General features: G+C 36.9%; 1 protein-coding gene across 1 annotated transcript in view; it reads left to right on the forward strand.

Annotated features, from left to right (window-relative positions):
* The window catches only part of LOC114208186 (GTP-binding protein 4-like), a 195,620-nt gene that overhangs the window by 101,045 nt on the left and 72,239 nt on the right, over window positions 1-22,336 (forward strand). Inside the window, 1 exon segment of the mRNA XM_028102248.2 lies at window positions 4,428-4,503. Coding sequence (XP_027958049.2) covers window positions 4,428-4,503 — 76 coding nt within the window.

Consider the following 22,336-nt stretch of genomic DNA (forward strand, 5'->3'; position numbering starts at 1 on the left):
AAATTCAAGTGGCTACATTCAACTAATTAAATTTAAAACCAGATTTGACGAAAGTATCAGAAAAATAGTAAGTTGAAGGTTTTATTTTCTTTTATGGCCATAATGAGGGTAAATTTTTGCTCTCAAGGTCAGCTATGCAGCTATGAAATTGTTTATGAATCAATTTGTTATTACAGGCTCCTTATCTTCTGTTTTCCAGGAAATATAATCTCAATCAATTTGAGGTCCTTCTCCCATGTGGTAAGTTTGGAGTGGGAGATGGTATTTGAGTGGTGTCATGGATTCAAAGGAGCTCAAGTCTTTTCCTTGGTGTCACGTGATTACAGAGGCTCCTACTTAGCATCTACCACTCACCAGGTCCTAAGTTAGTGGTCCTCAATATTGACTGCATACTGGACTTTCATTCTCATTTCATGGACACTACAGATCTGAAAACTATTTCTTCTATTTTCATGTTATCTCATGATACACGACAATGGTCCCATGGCAGCCCCTATGAATGTTGAAAATAAAATTTACCAGACTGGGAGATTTTTTTGAGGTCTTTCCTGTTTATATATACTAGGCATCGTATCATTTTTCAGTTTATCCCAACTTCCCTTAGACTCTACTTGAATAATCTCTCATAGAGCTTTTCTGCATTCAGATCTAGTTCACCAAAGTAATTAGGGATGTTTGCCAAATCGCAGGCCTACAATAGAATGTATAGAGTTCTTTCCTTAAACTTCCAATCTTTTCTTCTATCAATTGTGCAAACCTTCAAAGCAGAGATTATCCTCTTTTATTGGAAAGGTGGGAAAAAACCTACTTTGCTTATGATGTTTCTTTCAAGACTTTGACTTTTATATTACTTTAGTGGCCTAGGTTTTCTCAGTCATGGAAGTCAGAGAAAAACACTTTTATTCCTTTTTGTTGTTGTTGTTATGCATCATCTCTTAAGTTTGGGCACAAAGAAGCCTATCTGTTTGAATAAGGTGAAGAGAAACATGCTTTGCTGAAGGGGAAAAATAAAAACTATTTGTAGAGCAAAAAACTCTTCTGTTTTTTTTAAAGGCAAAAATTTGTGTAAGAATAAGATATAGAAAGGTGGGAAAGTATAAAAGAGAAAATGAATTGTTTGGTCCCTGATGACTAGAAAATTATATATAAAAATATAAAGTCATAGTCAATTGAAAACCTAGAAAGTTTTTTTCATATTACACTGAAAAAAGTTACTCATGGTACATTAAATATGGTATAAATTGTTCATATTTAATGTAAACATTTTGCTTACAAATATATCAAGAAAAGCAAAAAGATGCAATGGAAAATTGAGAGAAAGCCATAAACTTTCAATTCAAAAATAAAAGAAATTCTCAATAAACATATCAATAAAATATGTTCAGCATATTAATCATCAAACTTAACTAAAAATAGGTAACCTTTATTTACCTGCCAGTTTGGCAAAGACTAAAAATAACTACATTCCTGAGGAAGTCAAGAGTATGGGAAACCAGACCCACTTATACAATTCTGGATATATAGGAAAAGTGTTCTACTGTTTTTGAGAATAATTTTATAATATATATTAAAACATATATGCATACACTGTTACTTAAATTTACTTTAGGCATACAAAATTACCTAATCTATTAATTTATAGCTGTTTATCTAGACATATGTCACATATTTATGGTAGTTAAAATTATCTAACATATCTGTAATAAGGACTCTATTAAGGAAATTCCAAATTCTATAAAATGGAAGACTTTTCTTCCATTAAAAATTATAGAGATCTGCATTATGTCTGGGTGTATACATTCTTATACATATATAAGAATTTCAAGATAAATTATTAAGGGATTAAAAATAAACTCTTACAGAGTATGATCATATTAATGAAAAGGTGCTCATTCAACAAATATTTTTATAGTATTAGTGTATATTAGAGCACGTGTTAGGAACTGGGAAGAAAATGTTAGACACAATAATTGTCTAATCTTTTCCTCATGCAGTTAACAGTCTTCGGCTCCGGTTGTGATCCCAGTATCCTGGGATCGAGCCCTGCATCGGGCTCCCTGCTCCGCGGGAAGCCTGCTTCTCCCTCTCCCACTCCCCCGGCTTGTGTTCCCTCTCTCGCTGTGCCTCTCTCTGTCAAATAAAATTAAAAAAAAAAAAAAATCTTTAAAAAAAAAGAATAAAAGAGGGGCGCCTGGGTGGCTCAGTCGTTAAGCGTCTGCCTTTGGCTCAGGTCACGATTGATCCCAGCGTCCTGGGATCGAGCCCGGCATCGGGCTCCCTGCTCAACGGGAAGCCTGTTTCTCCCTCTCCCACCCCCCTGCTTGTGTGCCCTCCCTCTGTCTCTCTGTCAAAAAAAAAAAAAAAAGGAATAAAGGAAATCCTTAATAAAGAGTCATCGAACCTCCATCATTGTTTCTCTTTATTTCATTTCTATCTAAATAAACATATTCATATTAAACCTACCTCTACGTTTTATATATTAATTCAAGAAATATTTTCTAGGCATTGAAATTATAACAATAGACAAAGTTTACATGTCATTACCCTGTGCATATGTAAAAATATAATAAAGGTCCACTAGAGATTGAGATTATAAATGTTTGGAGGCCATACATGCATCATTTTAATCATTGCTAGCACATCTTATTCTTTATTACAGAATGTCTAAAATACCTCATCACAATAAAGACTGAAACTCATGACCTTTAAAAACTCAATATGTTGCATTATCATAGATCAAATTCAAACTACTTTCCTAGAATAAACATCTTCTATGATCTTTTCCTAACCTCTAAATAACTAGGATTCTTTGATGTTTTACATTATCAAAAACTCTTGGTTTTTCCAAATTGTTTTTCTGCAGATTTCAATGTATTTCCCATTTTCCCCATTTCCTGACCTATGTGTTTAGTGTTCCTACTGTGTGGAATGAATGTCCCATGATGTAGATCCTGGAATCCAACCCAGTCTTCAATGTCTAGCTCTAATGTTATTTTATCTCTTAAATCTCATATTCCCAATAAATGTAATGTCAACCCTCTACTGAACACTCATTGAATTTGTCCAGGCCTGCCTATAGTTTTTTCCTTCATTTTAGTATGTAGCTTATACACACACACACACACACACACACACACACACACACCTACATGTATTTATATGTATATATAAATAATCTCTTTTTTAAAATTATGATCTCAAACGATTTATGTTTTAAATAATTTTTGAGTTGTTTGAAGTAGCTACCACAGATATTTAACATAATATTAAATAAGACAACTATTTGTTGAGTGTCTAATACATACCGGACACTATTCTAAGCACTGTGCATATATTGATGCATATTAACAACAAAAGTATGTTTTATTATTATCGTTAGAGGATATTAATCTTAATCATTCAAGACATTTGTTTTGAATGGGTTTATTGAAAACAGCAACACACACAAGGAAGCATATTTGCTTTTCCCTCAGTTCTCTAAAGCAGAAGTCCTGTAATACCATTTACTCACTCATTAGTGATGGCTAGCCAGGCCTCAGTGAAGCATAAGTCCCAGGACCCTGGCTCTATCCTTTTCAAACTTCCTTTGGTTCATGAACATGCTAACAGATTGCACTGTTTATTTGAACATCCAAATCTGAAGCAATTGAAAGAGTCTAGGAATTAAACAATGAATGAAACTCAGTTTTGTTTTACCTCAAAAATATTTTGCATGTGTTTTAAATTGCTTATCCATATTTTTAGTACTACCATGCTTTACGCTTCTCAGAGAACATTCTTTTTCTTATTTCTTTGTCCTTTTTTTTTTTTCTTAAATTAAATCCAGGCTTTAACTACATTTTCTTGTTTCCCTGCAATGCCCACCTTTTGTACCTGCTTCAGGCCTCATAACTAAAACCTCAGGTCAAGCAGGTGGCAACTCTCTCTGTTCCAGGCATTAGAAGATTGAGGTTGTGATTGCTCATAACCATAAACGGTGGGAAACGGGTCTTCAGGGGAAGGAAGATCCATTAGTTACGTCACGAAGCAGGCCTAGGGAAGGGCTTTTCCTCTTCGGGCTACTGCCGTCTGCGGAGCACTGTTGCCAGGCTCACATGCCGACCCCGTGGGCATAACTGCTCCCTTTCTTTCACAGATCCACTGTATTTACTGCATTATTCTTCCCTAACATAATCCTTTCCCCATTTATTGTGGGAAAATGATTTTGCCATAGAGTTCCCTGGCCTTCATCCCTTTTTTTGTATGGTTTGGTTTGGTTTCGAAAGAGCAATTGCAGCTGCCCCTTGAGAGGTTTAGAAACATCAGTCCGTTTCACAACTACAGGTAGAACGACGAAGATTCAGCCTTGATGGTTTTTTTCTCATTTTAACTTTGTTCTTCTAGTAGAACCACTTTTGGTTTTGTCTTTGTTTTTGTTTCTTGCACAGAATGTAACGCAGTGCCAGACTTACAGATGGAAATGTTACGGATCTTTGCCTTTGCCTATGACTGGGGACAGAGAAGGTTCGGGAATGATTCCCTTCTCCTTGTAGCTGTTGACCACTGCAGCTCCATAATCCTTGCTGCCCCTGCGTTTCAATCACTTCTTTGGACCTTGGTTGAATATTATTTAAAATTTCAATGGAGCACCTGGGTGGCTCACTCCATTAAGCATCTGCCTTCTGCTCTTGTCATGATCTCTGGGTCCTGGGATTGAACCCCAAGTCTTCTCCTTACTCAGCAGGGAGCCTGCTTCTCCCTCTTCCCCTGTCCCTCCCCCATTGCTTGTGCTCTCTCTCAAATAAATAAATAAAATATTTATAAGTAAGGAAATAAATAAATAATAAATAAATGAATAAATACAACTCCAATGACTTTCCACCACCTAAGGAAACACACACTTTTTCCAGTGGTACTCCATCAGCTGCCTGGTCTTCCTTCATTTAGTCAAACCCTGCTATCACTATTGTCACATTGCTTATATGAATCTTTTTATTTTCTTTCCCTGTATTTCCTGATTGTAATATAAGTGTTTTGTTCCTTTAAGAAGTTGATTATATCTTTTTGACCTTTACATATCCTTATCATAAAATACAAAATAAGGCTGAAAATGGAGACAGGTATCATATTGCAGAGTTCCTCAGTGGGAAGGCCACAGTGAGAAGTCGTTGCTAAATCCTATGGGTGATGGGGAGGCAAAAACGTCTCATTGTTCACTAAATGTCTACTCAAATGCAACATACCAATAATTTTAATTCTGTGATACAGTATGTACCCCTTATTATCTATTAAAATATAACTCCTTATAGTCAATTATTCTTTAGTGGCAGAACTTTAAGATCTATCGTCACAGGCCTGACATACATTAAGTCCTCATTAGATGGAAGATGTAGTAAATTTAAATGTGTTTCACTTAGTAAGTAGGTAAGGGAATACTTTGAATAGAGCTCACTTTTATAAAAGTAAATTCACCACAGTGCATAACATGGCTTGGGCTCTGGAGTCTGTAAAAATATGTAACTGAGGAATCACTTACAAGCTTATTTTTATAGCCTTTGAATAATCACACAGGTGAGATTTTATAAGGTCAGGGACTATTGAGTTGGCAATAGCAACAAAAAGAGGGAATGCAGTGTATGGACGTTGTGCTTGTAGAATCTATAAGACTTTGTAAGTTATTTCTTATTTGGAGAAAGAAGTAGGAGTAAAATATTTTTAACCTAAGCTGAACAAGATAAGTGCAAAAACCTGAATTTCAAAAAATAACAGCATGGGTGGAGAAGGAGTATTTGATGGAAGAAAGGAAACTGAATTTTATATTTTGAAACTCTAGCTATTATTCGCAACTATGACCATAACCAGCAGTGTGATATTGGGCTAATCCCTTAACTTTTAAGATCTTAATTTTTCATCAATAAGGAAAAAGATTAAAGGTCAAAATGCTGGGGCACCTGGCTTGCTCAGTCAGTATAGAGCATGCGATTCTTGATCTTGGGGTCATGAGTTCAAGCCCTACATTGGGCCTAGAGCTTCCAAAAAAAAAAAAAAAAATGCTTCTAGACCCCCATTCCATGATCTCTGACGAGAAAACCCAAGCTATAAAAGACAGGGACAGAGAGTGAGATGTGAAAGAGATTTTCATATTCTAAAGGATATGTTTTGTTTGTTTTTGTTTTTAAAATGAAGAAAAAATAATGTATAGCTAGAGAAGTGAGGCTAATTTTAGCACCTGGTTCTGCAGGACATAAGTAAAAAAAGTATTAACAGAACAGATAAGTATACGGTTTAGAATTGGCCAAGAAAAGGGGGACCTAGGGGACCCTGGGTGGCTCAGTCTGTTAAAGCATAGGACTCTTGGCTTCTGCTCAGGTCTTGATCTTGTGGTCATCGGATCGAGCCCCATGTCAGGCTCTGTACCTGGCATGGAGTTGGCTTCAGATTCTCTCTCCCTCTCCCTCCCACTCACTCTCTCTCTCTCAAATAATAAAGAACATCTTTAAAAAAAAAGAAAGAAAGAAAGAAAGAAAAAGAAAGAAAGAAAGAAAGAAAGAAAGAAAGAAAGAAAGAAAGAAAGAAAGAAAGAGAAAGAAAGAAAGAAAAAGAAAGAAAGAGGGTGCCTGGGTGCCTCAGTCAGTTAAGCTCATCTTGTGATCTCAGGGTCATGAGATTGAGTACTCCCACCCCCCCCATAGGTCTCCATGCTCTGCAGGGAGTGTGCTTGAGATTCTCTCTCTTCCTCTCCCTCTGCCCCTCCTCCCTGGGGCTCATGCCCCCATGTAAGCATTCTCTTTTTCTCTCTCTCTCTCAAAATAAATAAATAAATCTAAAAGAAAAAGAATTGGCCAAGAAAAGGGAACACAGTAACATAATAATAAGTTTCATATATACAAAATATATGAAAGTATAATACATAAATCATGTAACATATATGTTAAGAGGCAAGCAAATTGAGGACTGTTTAATCAAATTTCTGAGAAAGGTTCAAAATGAGACTGCTATTGACTGAGAAGACCAGAAATAGGCACACAACGGATACATAATGCTTAGAAGCTGTGCATGAGAAAAGGGGTGATTCAAGAAGCCAATACTAAATGATTAAAAAGAGATAGAGATCACATTTGAAGAGACATAACATGAAATTTAGTTGTATGAATAAGTGTAATTTCTCAGAAATTTCCTCATCTTCTCTTTTATGCATTTGAAGATGATAGGGAATATGTTTCTCAACTGGCTCACAATATTATTTCGGAAAGAAAATTGCATATGGTCACTTTGATGGGTGATATTCTAGGTGAGAGAATGAAAATGAGCCAAAGAACATGAAGGGACTTTCCAATGAGACTGAAGAGTAGATTCAGAAGGACTACAGGAAGTTGGGTTCATATTTCAGGTTTCAAGATTAAGAAAATGGTACAAATTGGAGTTGACAAGACGTAGGGTCTAGTCACATCAGGGTAGATGGTGGGAATATGAGGTAGAGGTCACTGAAGTAGAGTAGGTAGAACGTTTATGAGGTCAGGATTTGTTAGGGACATAAATATAGCTGTTAACATATCTGGAGATTTTTTAGTGCAATACATAGTCCATTTTATACTATAGGTGCATATCATGGTTTTCATAATACAAAGAACTCATCCAGGAGATTAAAATCTAAACAAATCTCAAAGGTTTATTTTTATTATTATTATTATTTATTATTATTATTATTGCCAGGATACCCTTGAAGTAGATGCTGAAGTTTAGTGGAGGAAATGGATAATAAGCACACATTGAATAAATGTATAGTTATACATAATAATGAAGAATTTGAGAGATGACAGCATGGAAATCTGGGAGAAAATCTCATTTAAATATGAGTTGATGATACAGGTTAGAAAAAAAATCCCCCTAAAGAACTGGCGATCTTAATCTAAAACCTGACAAATGTGTAGGAATTAGCAAGATGAAAGCTTAGGAAAAAGTTCCTGGAAGTGGATACAAGATAACCAACTACAGAATAGTTCACATCATTCCTTTTTGGCTGGGGTGGGGCTCGAAATGACATTGAAGAATAACTGGCACTTTACATCCCAATAAAATGTGTAAGTAAATTCTAACTCTGTATAGCAAATAACATATATGATAGAGCAGGTAAGTCTGTTTCCTCTTACTATTGTGAATAGCTACAGAGCAGGAGGGTTATTAACATGTCTTCAGTCTATATAATGCAAGAATGGAAAAGCATTGATTTAGATGTTAGTAGAGAAATAAAAAAATGTATCAATCATAAAATACATGGCATTTGTCTTGCTTTCTAAAAGCTCTAAATATTCTTCATTTAAAAGGAAACACTAGAGCCTGGAAGTTTAACAGAGGCATTAAACTTCCTTTCTAATATAAGATTACAAATAGATTTTTTCATTTCATTTTTCATTGGAGAAGCTTGCCTTTCTTCCAACATTGAACCCTCCATCCCTATGAGCTCTGACTCTCCATTGTGGTATCTACATACAAGTGTCTTGTGCTATCAGAGGAGGGAGGGTTCATTCAAGTTAGATCAAACTGGGACTGAACTGAGACTAGGCAGAGTATGAGGATCCAAGCCAGCATTATTCAAAATGGATGATCAGTGCATGACAGATGACGGCCAACGATTTGTACTCCTCACGAGCTAGTACTGATAGTGAATGGTTTTTGCCCAGGTGGGTCTCATGATTTTCCTTCTAGAAGCATGATACCTTCTGTTAACTTTCCTTCGACAGTTGATGTCAGCAAAAGTGATGTATAATTGTTTTTAAGATATTTATTTATTTATTTATTTATTTATTTGAGAGAGAGAGCACAAGCGGCAAGCAGGGGGAGGGACAGAGGAGAAAGGAGAGGCAGAAAGAGAGACTTTTAAGCAGGCTCATGCCCAGCATAGAACCCCACATGGGGCTCAATCTCACGACCCCGAGATCATGACCTGAGCCAAAACTAAGAGTCAGATAATTAACCAACTGGCCCACCAAGGCACCTTAGCAATATATAATTTTTATTCCCAGAGTTGAAAGTTGGTGGACCATGCTCCTAGGTACTACAAATGCAATTTGTTAAGTGCTTTTTTAGCATTTGTTTTGACCAAAGCATTGATTTCAGTACTTCAGTGGATAAAAGATCAGTAAATTTTGAGGCATTTCTTAAAATTTATTTCAAGAAGACAGATAAGAAATTGAACCCAAACTGGATTGGTACATATCAAGAAACGTTTACAAACTTAGCACAGTGGAAGATCATGGAGGGAAATTTCACAGAGAACCTTCCCTGAGAGATGTTTGAGATGGACTTTGAAAAACTGCAATACTTTGAAGTGATGGAGTTGGGGTTTTAAAACATTATAGGTAAATGTAGTAGCCTGAGGTTAAGATCAAAGAAAAAATGCTGAAGCCTTTTGAAATGTTGATTTATTCCTCTGGATAAGATAAGTCTATGGATTTAAATTTTGCAATTATTTGTATGGGGAATGCTCATTGAAGTTAAAAAATGAATAAAATTGCATTAAAAATTATGGGAATGAAAGTAAAAAGGACAGAGTACAGAATATAAATAAACCTCAACAACCAACAAACCTCTCTGCTTTTTCCCCCTGGTCACTTTCCACATCTTTCCTTTATTTTTATTTTTATTTTTTTTAAGATTTATTTTAGAGAGAGAGAGAGAGAGCAAGTAGGGGGAGAAGAAGAGGGAGAGAATCTCCAGCAGACTCCCCGCTGAGCATGGAGCCCCACTTGGCTCCATCCTGACCTGAGCCAAAACCAAAAGCCAGTGGCTCAACCAACAGAGCCAGCCAGGCGCCCCTCTTTCCTTTACTTTAAATCCCATAGTTCTGCAATTTTTTGAGCCTTATACTGTCTTTATATAAAGGATTGTATGTATTATTTTGTATTTGGCTTCTTTTGAACAATACTAAGTTTAAATTAATAATCCATTTTGTTGCATGGTGACATACAGCAATTTTTTAACTATTAAAAATACCACCGAATAAAAGTGATAAGAGTAAATGCTCTTTCCTTGAACCCAAAGTAAGGTTGGTGTCTACCAGTTAATATAATGTAAGCTTCTGGTTTGTTAGAGGTACCTTTTATCAAATAAAGAAAGTTTCCCTCCGTACTTTGCTGAAAGGTTTATGTAATAATAAATAAGTAAACTTTGTATAAAAAGGTTTATAAAAAATGTCTTACTTACTCTGTATCTTCTGGTGTGTGCATATGCTTTTTCTCATTTTTTTCCTGCTAATTTGGAATATTTATTGATTGATTATTGAATGTTAAACCAACCTTGCAATCTCTTTTATATATTGTTGAATTCAAAATACTAATATTTTGTTCTGAACTCTTCTATCAATATTTATGAGCCATATTGATCTTTCATTTTCTTTCTTGTTATGTCCTTGTCAGGTGTTAGTATCATAGTTTATGTTGATCTCATGTAACAAGGTGGGGAATGTTCTTTATTTTCTGAAAGATGTTTATAAGATTGGTAAAAGTCTTCTGTAAGTGTTAGGCAAATATCACCACTGCAGTCATTTCAGATGGAGTTTTATTTGTGGTTAGTTTAATTCACTAATTAACATAGAATTATCCAGATTTTCTATTTCATCTTTCTTAGTTTTGGTAAGTTGTACTTATTAAGCAATTCTCCTATTTCACTTATGTTGTCAAATGTATTGTCATAAAATTTTCCAGTAATATCCTCTTGTAAGTAACCTTTTAATTTTTTTTTTAAGATTTTATTTATTTAGTTGACAGAGAGACAGTGAGAGAGGGAACACAAGCAGTGGGAATGGGAGAGGGAGAAGCAGGCTTCCCGGGGAGCAGGGAGCCTGATGCAGGGCTTGATCCCAGGACCCAGGATTATGACCTGAGCCAAAGGCAAGCACTTAACAATTGAGCCAACCAGGCGCCCCTTAAATATCAATAGTCTCTGTAGTGATACCCCATTTTATTGGTAATTCATGTTATTTCTCTTTATTTTTTGATCTGTTATGATAGGGGCTTATGAATTTTGTTAATCTTTTAGGGAAGCAACTTTTGCTCTGTAGACTATTTTTTTCCTTCTATCAAGTGTCTGCTTTCACTTAATTGACTTATCTTCTTAACTGCATTATTTTATTTCTCTCTTTTTGTCTTTATTTGATCTTCTTTCCCAGATTTTTGGCATAAAGACTTAGATCAATATTTATTTTTGTTTTTATTAATATATGCATTTAAAGCTATAAATTTTCTGTTAAATATTGATTTAGCCAAATCCAAAAGTCTGTTATGTCATAATTCCATTACATCAAAATTATTTTCTAATTTCCATTTCTTTAGACCCAAAATATATTTTGAAATATATTTTATGATTGCAAATCATTTAAAAATTCTTCTGCTCTTCATCCCCAATTTAATTCCTCTGAATTACTTTTTGTGTTTTTTTTCTGTGTTTCTTTATTCTTACTTTTCTACTTTCTTTAGATTAACAAATTATTTTTTCCATTTTTTCTTCTCCAATAATTTGTTAACTTCATTTTCATATAGTTGACATACATTGAATTCACAAGTTTAATATACAAATTAAGCTTTGAGATGGGTATAAACCCATCAACATAATCAAGATAGAAAACATATCCATCACCTCATCCCCTGACAAAGTTTCCTGGTGTCTCTTTGTAATCACAGCTACCTCCCTACAGCCCCTACTCCTAGGAACCCAGTGCTCTGATTTCTGATTAGTTTGCATTTAATAGATTTTTATACGCATGAAAACCTAAACGTGAACTTTTTGTGTAGCATCTCTAATTCAGCATAATTATTTTGAGATCCATCCATGTTCTTGGTTCATCAATAATTTATTCTCTTATACTGCTAAACAGAATTTTTATCATGTGGTGTACTATAATTTGTTTATTCATTCACATTTTGATGGACATTTAGGTTGTTCATACTTTGGAGCAATTATAACTACCATGATCATTATTGTGTAAGATTTTCTATAAGCGAGGAAGAGAAAGATGGCGGAGGAGTAGGAGACCTAGATTTCGTCCGGTCTCAGGAATTCAGCTGAATAGGGATCAAACCATTCTGAACACCTACGAACTCAACAGGAGATGGAAGAGGAGAGTAGCAACAACTCTCTGAACAGAGAAGCGACCACTTACTGGAAGGTAGGGCGTGTGGAGAAGTGAATCCGAGGTGATATTCGGGAGGATAGACGGCGGGGGAGGGGCCTCCGTCGGCCGCTTCTGGCAAGTGCTAGAGCCGCGGAGCACAAAATCGGACCTTTTAGAAGTCGGCTCCGCTGAGGGACGTCGCTCCAGTGGCTAAGCGGGGGTGGAACCCTCGTGGGACAGTGGGGTCTCAGGACCCTTGGGGTCACAGAAAGACCGGGGGAGCCTGAGTGCGCCAGAGCTCCCAGGTATCGGAGAGGGGAAGCCGGCTGCAGAGACGGAGCTGAAGCGCGGGCTCTCAGCTTGGGGTGGCCATAAACTGTGATCCGCGGCCCAGTCGGGCCACTGCTCCTCCAGCAGGGACCCAACAGGTGGCAGATCCGGGGAGACTCCCCTTCCTTCCCGGGGAGGAGCGGTGCGGGAACGCACCGCAGGGATCTGCTGGGTTTGGAGACTCTACACGGGGTCGGGTGCCAGAGATACAAACGCTCGGTCACAGGCCAGGTGAGCACGGAGTGCGGCCGGAGACCAGGGACAAGGGAGTGACTGCTTTTCTCTGGGGGCGCACTGAGGAGCGGGGCCCCGAGTTCTCAGCTCCTCCGGGTGGAGATTGGGAGGCCACCATTTTTGCCCTGGTCCTCCAAGGCTGTACGGAGAGCTTGCAGGGGACAAAAGCTCTTGAGATCAAACCCGAGCAGCTTGCTTAGCCCGGACCGACAAGGGCGGGGCAATTCCGCCTCCGGCAAAGACATTTGGAAACCACAGCAACAGGCCCCTCCCCCAGAAGATCAACACAAACAGCCAGCAAGCCAAGACCAAGTTTACCAATCAAGGAGAACGGGAGAACTCCAGCGCTAGGGGAATACTGCACATAGAATTCATGGCTTTTTTTTTTTTTTACCATGATTCATTAGTTCATCAAAGTTAATTTTTGTTAACTGTTTTTTTTTTCTTTTTCTTCTTTTTCCCTTTTTCAACCAACATCTTATCAATCTCTTTTTAAAATAAAACAAAACATTTTTTATTTTTCATTTTTAGAGTCATATTTTATCCCTTCATAGTAGTTACCCTTATTTTTGGCATATATATATAAGTTGTTCTCTCTTCAAAATTTTGAGATACACTTTCTTCTAACAGATAAAAATATACCCTAAATCACTAGTGTATGGTTCTGTTCTAGTCTCCTGCCTGATCACATTCTCTCCCTTTTTTCTTTCTTTTTTTTTTTAAATCTTCTTTCTTTTATCAAACAACTTCTTATCTTATCAAGTCCTTTTATAAAATCTTTTATAATTTTCATCTTTACATACATCTTCTATCCCTTCATTGTATCAACCCTTATTTTGTACATATATGTCTTTCTTCCTTTAAAATTTTAGGATGCACTTTTTTCTAACAGACCAAAATACGCCCAAAATCTAGTGTGTGACACTGATCTATGCACTAGCCTGATCATATTTGATCACATTCTGCTTTTTTTGTATTGTTCTGTTTTTGTTTTTATCTTTTTTTTTCTTTTTTCTCTTTATTTTTTCCTCTTTCTTTTTTCCTTCTTTTCCTTTCTTTTCCCCTGGTTTCAGGTCTTTTCTGATTTGTATACAGTATATTTGCTGGGGACGTTGTAAACCTGTTAGCATTTTGTTCTCTCATTCATCTATTCTCCTCTGGACAAAATGACAAGACGAAAAAAATCACCTCAGCAAAAAGAACAAGAGGTAGTACCATCAGCCAGGGACCTACTCAATACGGACATTAGTACGATGTCGGACCTAGAGTTCAGAATCATGACTTTAAAGATACTAGCTGGGCTTGAAAAAAGTGTGGAAGTTATTAGAGAACCCCTTTCTGGAGAAATAAAAGAACTAAAATCTAACCAAATCGAACTCAAAAAGGCTATTGATGAGGTGCAATCAAAAATGGGGGCACTAACTGCTAGGATAAATGAGGCAGAAGAGAGAATCAGTGATATAGAAGACCAAATGATGGAAAGTAAAGAGGCTGAGAAAAAGAGGGAGAAACAACTACCGGATCACGAGGGCAGAATTCGAGAGATAAGTGATTCGATAAGACGAAACAACATTAGAATAATTGGGATCCCAGAAGAAGAAGAAAGAGAGAGAGGGGCAGAAGGTATATTGGAGCAAATAATAGCAGAGAACTTCCCTAATGTGAGGAAGGAAACAGGCATAAAAATCCAGGAGGCACAGAGAACCCCTCTCAAAATCAATAAAAATAGGTCAACACCCCGACATCTAATAATAAAACTTAAGAGTCTCAGAGACAAAGAGAAAATCCTGAAAGCAGCTCGGGAGAAGAGATATGTAACCTACAATGGTAAAAATATTAGATTGGCAACAGCCCTATCCACAGAGACCTGGCAGGCCAGAAAGGACTGGCAAGATATCTTCAGAGCACTAAAGGAGAAAAATATGCAGCCAAGAATACTATATCCAGCTAGGCTGTCATTGAAAATAGAAGGAGAGATAAAAAGCTTCCAGAACAAACAAAAACTAAAGGAATTTGCAAACACGAAACCAGCCCTCCAAGAAATATTGAAAGGGGTCCTCTAAGCAAAGAGAGAGCCTAAAAGCAGCAAAGATCAGAAAGGAACACAGACAACATACAGTAACAGTCACCTTACAGGCAATACAATGGCACTAAATTCATACCTTTCAATAGTTACCCTGAAAGTAAATGGGCTCAATGCCCCAATCAAAAGACACAGACTATCAGATTGGATTAAAAAACAAGACCCATCCATATGCTGTCTGCAAGAGACTCATTTTAGACCCAAAGACACCCCCAGATTGAAAGTGAGGGGGTGGAAAACAATTTACCATGCTAATGGACACCAAAGAAAGCTGGGGTGGCAATCCTTATATCAGACAAACTAGATTTTAAAACAAAGACTGTAATAAGAGATGAGAAAGACACTATATCCTACTTAAAGGGTCTATCCAACAAGAAGATCTAACAATTGTAAATATCTATGCCCCGAACATGGGAGCAGCCAATTATATAAGGCAATTAATAACGAAAACAAAGAAACACATTGACAGCAATACAATAATAATGGGGGACTTTAACACCCCCCTGACTGAAATGGACAGATCATCTAAGCAAAAGATCAACAGGGAAATAAAGACTTTAAATGACACCTTGGACCAAATGGACTTCACAGACATATTCAGAACATTCCATCCCAAAGCAACGGAATACACATTCTTCTCTAGTCCCCATGGAACATTCTCCAGAATTGATCACATCCTAGGTCACAAATCAGGTCTCAACCGGTACCAAAAGATTGGGATCATTCCCTGCATATTTTCAGACCACAATGCTTTGAAACTAGAACTCAATCACAAGAGGAAAGTCGGAAAGAACTCAAATACATGGAGGCTAAAGGGCATCCTACTAAAGAATGAATGGGTCAACCAGGAAATTAAAGAAGAATTAAAAAAATTCATGGAAACCAATGAAAATGAAAACACAACTGTCCAAAATCTTTGGGATACAGCAAAGGCAGTCCTGAGAGGAAAGTATATAGCAATACAAGCCTTTCTCAAGAAACAAGAAAGGTCTCAAATACACAATCTAACCCTACACCTAAAGGAGCTGGAGAAAGAACAGCAAATAAAGCCTAAACCCAGCAGGAGAAGAGAAATAATAAAGATCAGAGCAGAAATCAATGAAATAGAAACCAAAAGAACAGTAGAACAGATCAACGAAACTAGGAGCTGGTTCTTTGAAAGAATTCACAAGATTGATAAACCCCTGGCCAGACTGATCAAAAAGAAAAGAGAAATGACCCAAATCAACAAAATCATGAATGAAAGAGGAGAGATCACAACCAACACCAAAGAAATACAAACAATTATAAGAACATATTATGAGCAACTCTATGCCAGCAAATTAGATAACCTGGAAGAAATGGGTGCATTCCTAGAGATGTATCAACTACCAAAACTGAACCAGGAAGAAATAGAAAACCTGAACAGACCTATAACCACTAAGGAAATTGAAGCAGTCATCAAAAACCTCCCAAGAAACAAAAGCCCAGGGCCAGATGGCTTCCCAGGGGAATTATATCAGACATTTAAAGAAGAATTAATACCTATTCTCCTGAAACTGTTCCAAAAAATAGAAATGGAAGGAAAACTTCCAAATTCATTTTATGAGGCCACCATTACCTTGATCCCAAAACCAGACAAAGATCCCATCAAAAAGGAGAATTACAGACCAATATCCTTGACGAACATGAATGCAAAAATTCTCACCAAAATACTAGTCAATAGGATCCAACAGTACATTAAAAGGATTATTTACCACGACCAAGTGGGATTTATCCCTGAGCTGCAAGGCTGGTTCAACATCCACAAATCAATCAACGTGATACAATACATTAACAAAAGAAAGAACAAGAATCATATGATCCTCTCAATAGATGCAGAAAAAGCATTTGACAAAGTACAGCATCCTTTCTTGATCAAAACTCTTCAGAGTATAGGGATAGAGGGTACATACCTCAATATCATAAAAGCCATCTACACAAAACCTACAGCGAATATCATTCTCAATGGGGAAAAGCTGAGAGCTTTTCCCCTAAGGTCAGGAACGCGGCAGGGATGTCCACTCTCACCCCTGCTATTCAACATAGTATTAGAAGTCCTAGCCACAGCAATCAGACAACAAAAAGAAATTAAAGGCATCCAAATCGGCAAAGAGGAAGTCAAACTCTCACTCTTTGCAGATGATATGATACTTTATGTGGAAAACCCAAAAGACTCCACCCCAAAACTGCTAGAACACATACAGGAATTCAGTCAAGTAGCAGGCTATAAAATCAATGCACAGAAATCAGTGGCATTCCTATACACCAACAACAAGACAGAAGAGAGACAAATCAAGGAGTCGATCCCATTCACAATTGCACCCAAAACCATAAGATACCTGGGAATAAATTTAACCAAAGAGGCAAAGGATCTGTACTCAGAAAACTATAAAATACTCAGGAAAGAAATTGAAGAAGACACAAAGAAATGGAAAAACGTTCCATGCTCATGGATTGGAAGAACCAACATTGTGAAGATGTCAATGCTACCTAGAGCAATCTACACATTCAATGCAATCCCCATCAAAATACCATCCACTTTTTTCAAAGAAATGGAACAAATAATCCTAAAATTTGTATGGAACCAGAAGAGACCCCGAATAGCCAGAGGAATCTTGAAAAAGGAAAGCAAAGCTGGCAGCATCACAATTCCGGACTTCCAGCTCTATTACAAAGCTGTCATCATCAAGACAGTATGGTACTGGCACAAAAACAGACCCATAGATGAATGGAACAGAATCGAGAGCCCAGAAATGGACCCTCAACTCTATGGTCAACTTATCTTTGACAAAGCAGGAAAGAATGTCCAGTGGAAAAAAGACAGTCTCTTCAACAAATGGTGTTGGGAAAATTGGACAGCCACATGCAGAAGAATGAAACTGGACCATTTCCTTACACCACACACAAAAATAGACTCCAAATGGTTGAAAGACCTAAACGTGAGACAGGAGTCCATCCAAATCCTAAAGGAGAACACAGGTAGCAACCTCTTCGACCTCAACCGCAGCAACTTCTTCCTAGAAACATCACCAAAGGCACGGGAAGCCAGGGCAAAAATGAACTATTGGGATTTCATCAAGATAAAAAGCTTTTGCACAGCAAAAGAAACAGTCAACAAAACCAAAAGACAACCGACAGAATGGGAGAAAATATTTGCAAATGACATATCAGATAAAGGGCTAGTATCCAAAATCTATAAAGAACTTATCAAACTCAACACCCAAAGAACAAATAATCCAATCAAGAAATGGGCAGAAGACATGAACAGACATTTTTCCAAAGAAGACATCCAAATGGCCAACAGGCACATGAAAAAGTGCTCAACTTCGCTCGGCATCAGGGAAATCCAAATCAAAACCTCAATGAGATACCACCTCACACCCGTCAGAATGGCTAAAATTAACAAGTCAGGGAACGACAGATGTTGGCGGGGATGTGGAGAAAGGGGAACCCTCCTACACTGTTGGTGGGAATGCAAGCTGGTGCAGCCACTCTGGAAAACAGTATGGAGGTTCCTCAAACAGTAGAAATTAGAGCTACCATTCGATCCAGCAATTGCACTACTGGGTATTTACCCCAAAGATACAAATGTAGGGACCCGAAGGGGTACGTGCACCCCAATGTTTATAGCAGCAATGTCCACAATAGCCAAACTGTGGAAAGAGCCAAGATGCCCATCGACAGATGAATGGATAAAGAAGATGTGGTATATATACACAATGGAATATTATGCAGCCATCAAAAGGAATGAGATCTTGCCATTTGCAACAACGTGGATGGAACTGGAGGGTGTTATGCTGAGTGAAATAAGTCAATCAGAGAAAGACATGTATCATATGACCTCACTGATATGAGGAATTCTTAATCTCAGGAACAAACTGAGGGTTGCTGGAGTGGTCGGGGGTGGGAGGGATGGGGTGGTTGGGTGATGGACATTGGGGAAGATATGTGCTACGGTAAGCGCTGTGAATTGTCTAAGACTGTTGAATCACAGATCTGTACTTCTGAAACAAATAACACAACATATTTTAAGAAAAAAAGAAAAAGAAGAAGATAGCAGGAGAGGAAGAATGAAGGGGAGTAAGTCAGAGGGGGAGACGAACCAGGAGAGATGATGGACTCTGAAAAACAAACTGAGGTTTCTGGAGGGGAGGAGGGTGGGGGGATGGATTAGCCTGGTGATGGGTATTAAAGGGGGCACATTCTGCATGGAGCACTGGGTGTTATGAACAAACAATGAATCATGGAACACTACACCAAAACAAATTATGTAATATATGGTGATTAACATAACAATAAAAAATTTAAAAAAAAAGATTTTCTATAAGCTTTTTCATTTATCTTGAATAAATATTCAGGAGTAGAATGACTGTGTTGTAGGATAAGACTATGATTAACTGTTTATAAAATGTCAAATCGTTTTCCCAAAATGGTTATATCATCTTAAATTCTTATCGTCAGTGGGTAAGAATTCCAGTTCCTCCATATCTTTATTACCACATGGTATGGTAAGTCTTTGTAATTTTAATCATTTTAATATAGTGGTATGCAGATGTATTTTATTGTGACTTTCATTTGCATTTCTCTAATGATTAAATAGGTTCATCACCTTTTCAAACACTGATGTGCCACTTCTTGGCTGAAGTGTCTGTTCAAATCTTTTTCACATTTTTATTTGGAAGTTTTTATTACTGAGCTCTGGGTGTTTTTATAAATATATTACAGACACAACTCCTTTTATGTATATATGATTTGCATATATTTTCTCCTAATCTGTGTCTCCTGGTCTTTTTATTCTCTTAACAGTATCTTTCAACAAGCAGAAGTTTTTACTTTAAATTTAGGCCAACTTATAAATTGTTTTTTATGGATTGTGCTTTTGGGATTGTACCTAAAAACTTTTTGCCTAACCCAAAGTTATAAAGATATTTTCATATGTTTTCTTCTGGAAAATGTGCAGTTCTAAGTTTATTTAGGTTTATGACCCATTAAATTAAGCATTTTATATTGTGTGAGATATGGTTTGAAGTTAATTATTTGTGTAGATGTCTAACTGTTCTAGCACCATTTGTTAAAATGCACTCGGAAAATTATAGTTTTCTTGCATTCTACACGAAGAGTATAAAAGTGTTATTTAAATATTGACAATGATAATTGAAATGTGTGTGTGCTAATCTCTAGGACAACCACAAGTCTAAATAAATGTCAATATATTGAAATTATTCATAGTATTTTCTATGATTTGTATAAAACTTTTCTACAAATCAAAAATAAAAATTCAATTAACTAGAACATCCCTATATATGTGAAAATTAAGAAATGTCTAAAAGAAATTATATGTCAAAGAAATAATGATCTATGTGTCAAACAAGTTGCTAGAATGGGTTTGAGCCATATTTTGAAGAAGATGAAAGTGAAAATGCAAAATGTCAAAACTTGTGGAATGCAGCTAAAGCCATGTTTATAGGAAAATTGTGTAAGTACAAGATTAATCTCAGATGGCCAGGAGCAGCCTAGTGCTTTTCTCTAGGGACACTTGGAGACACACTGCCAAACCCTGACTAAAAAAGCAATAGAATATATGAGTTAATAATTATTGCTTTTCTGTATTAAGATTTATAACATAATAAGGAATAACATGCAGCAGATTTTCAGCTTTGTTTTTAGATATGTGCAGATTTGTGTTTATGTTATCAAGGTTTGTATTATTTATGCTGGTCATGGTTTTATCATGGTTAGCTAGCTAAGAGGAGGGACATAAAAGATATTCCTGTGTCCTGTGAGATAGAAAGTACCCTGAAGACCTCCTGACTGCTATTCTAGGCTTGTTTGCTTTTTTGCTATGTATTTTTTGTTTACATTAAAGTGTTTTTTGTATAAATGTTTTCTTCTTGTAAGCCCTTTCAATTATCTAGACTAATATAATTAGTATAGTTGGCATATTTGGCAGAATAATAGTATAATCTATCAATAATAGTATAATCTATTCAGTAATGTAGAAGAGTTTGATTTATTTTTTTTTTTTTAATGAAAAAGGATGAGAAGTAAAGAGCAGAATATGCCATCCCAAAATGTGATTGTAGAGGAGTTTGCCACTTTGGTAAGTTGATTATTTTAAGTTGTAGGCACTTGAAAAACAGCAAATATGGGGAGAGGCTTTCTTTGAACTCTCCCTATCTGTTCAGATATAGATCTTCCAAAAGGAACTTAGCTCTGTAAATCTTTTCCCCAAGAGTTTCATCAACCAGGGAAGATTGATTCTTATAACGGGAGAGACTAGAAGTTGATACCATATCCCGACAAACTTTATCACAAACTACCATACCTTCCATCTATTCTTCTAAGAACTCATTCATCTTTCTTAGAAATCATTCACTCTCCCGTAAAAGGCCTAAATCTTCTTGCCCTTTTCCCTATTAAGATGGTATTTAACTCTGAATTCTATTTTTTTAAAGATTTCATTTATTTTATTTGTCAGAGAGAGACAGAGAGAGCACAAGCAGGGGGAGCTGCAGGCAGAGGGAGAAGCAGGCTCCTTGCTCAGCAAGGAGCCTGATACGGGACTCGATCCCAGGACCCTGGGATCAGGACCCGAGAGCCAAAGGCAGATGGCGTAACTGACTGAGCCTATCCAGGCATCACTTAACTCTGAATTCTAAACCATCTTGGGGAGTTACTCCTTTTTCGCTGGGTGTCCCCCTCTGTATACAGGAGATATATGTGTTAATAAACTTTGTTTTTCTTTGTTAGCCTGTTTTTTATTAGAAGGGATCAGCTAGGAATTTATAAATGTAGATGGAAAATCATTGTTCCTCCCTTACAGAAGGAACAGGAGGAAGAAGAACCTGTGGTACCTGATTTGCTGCTGAGCCATACATGGCTTGAAGTTGATCAAGTGTTACCATCATTGACAGTTAGAAAAAGCTTATCAGTGGGTTTTAGAGGGGGTAGACCCAAAACTTGAGATCATTGCTAAATCAATAAAAAAGTAATTTAGACAGAAGAGAACTCAACTAAGAATTTGGAAAGCTATTGCTGAGCTGTATATTATGCAGTGGGGACCCAAGAGTTATCTCTCTAGCTCAAGACACAGTGATCTCAGTGAGTAGTTCGAGCTTACTCAGCATCCCCAGTTAATCACAGCCCTGTAGAAATATAAATGGAGGGATAGATCTCCAATCTGATGAGCTGGTTAAAGGTGAGAGTTATGTAAAGATTACTGTGAGAAGAAGAATTGCCCAAACCCATCTTTATATATTAAAAGGAACATTCCTGAGTCTGCTAAATTTTAAGAATGTAAGCTACTTTGGATTGGGTATATGATGATGTTAGGGTGCTAATTTATCCCTTTAACTGAAGTCATGATTGATGCCAAAAACGTCTCTTTGAGCTTCTTATTTTACATTGTAACCAAAAAACACGGCCACTTAAGAGAAACTATCAGGAATCTAGTAGCCACCACCACATAATGGGGCCGCATGACAGAAAGAAGATATGAATTATTCAGAAAAAAAATTGGAAATAATTAAAAAAGGGATGATACAAAGGCAAGATGTTTAAGTCATATGTGTTTAGGTGGG

Source organism: Eumetopias jubatus, unplaced genomic scaffold (genome assembly GCF_037043125.1).
Source record: "Eumetopias jubatus isolate StellerSeaLion01/CBP00866 unplaced genomic scaffold, mEumJub1_p1.0 scaffold_2, whole genome shotgun sequence".
NCBI lineage: Eukaryota > Metazoa > Chordata > Mammalia > Carnivora > Otariidae > Eumetopias > Eumetopias jubatus.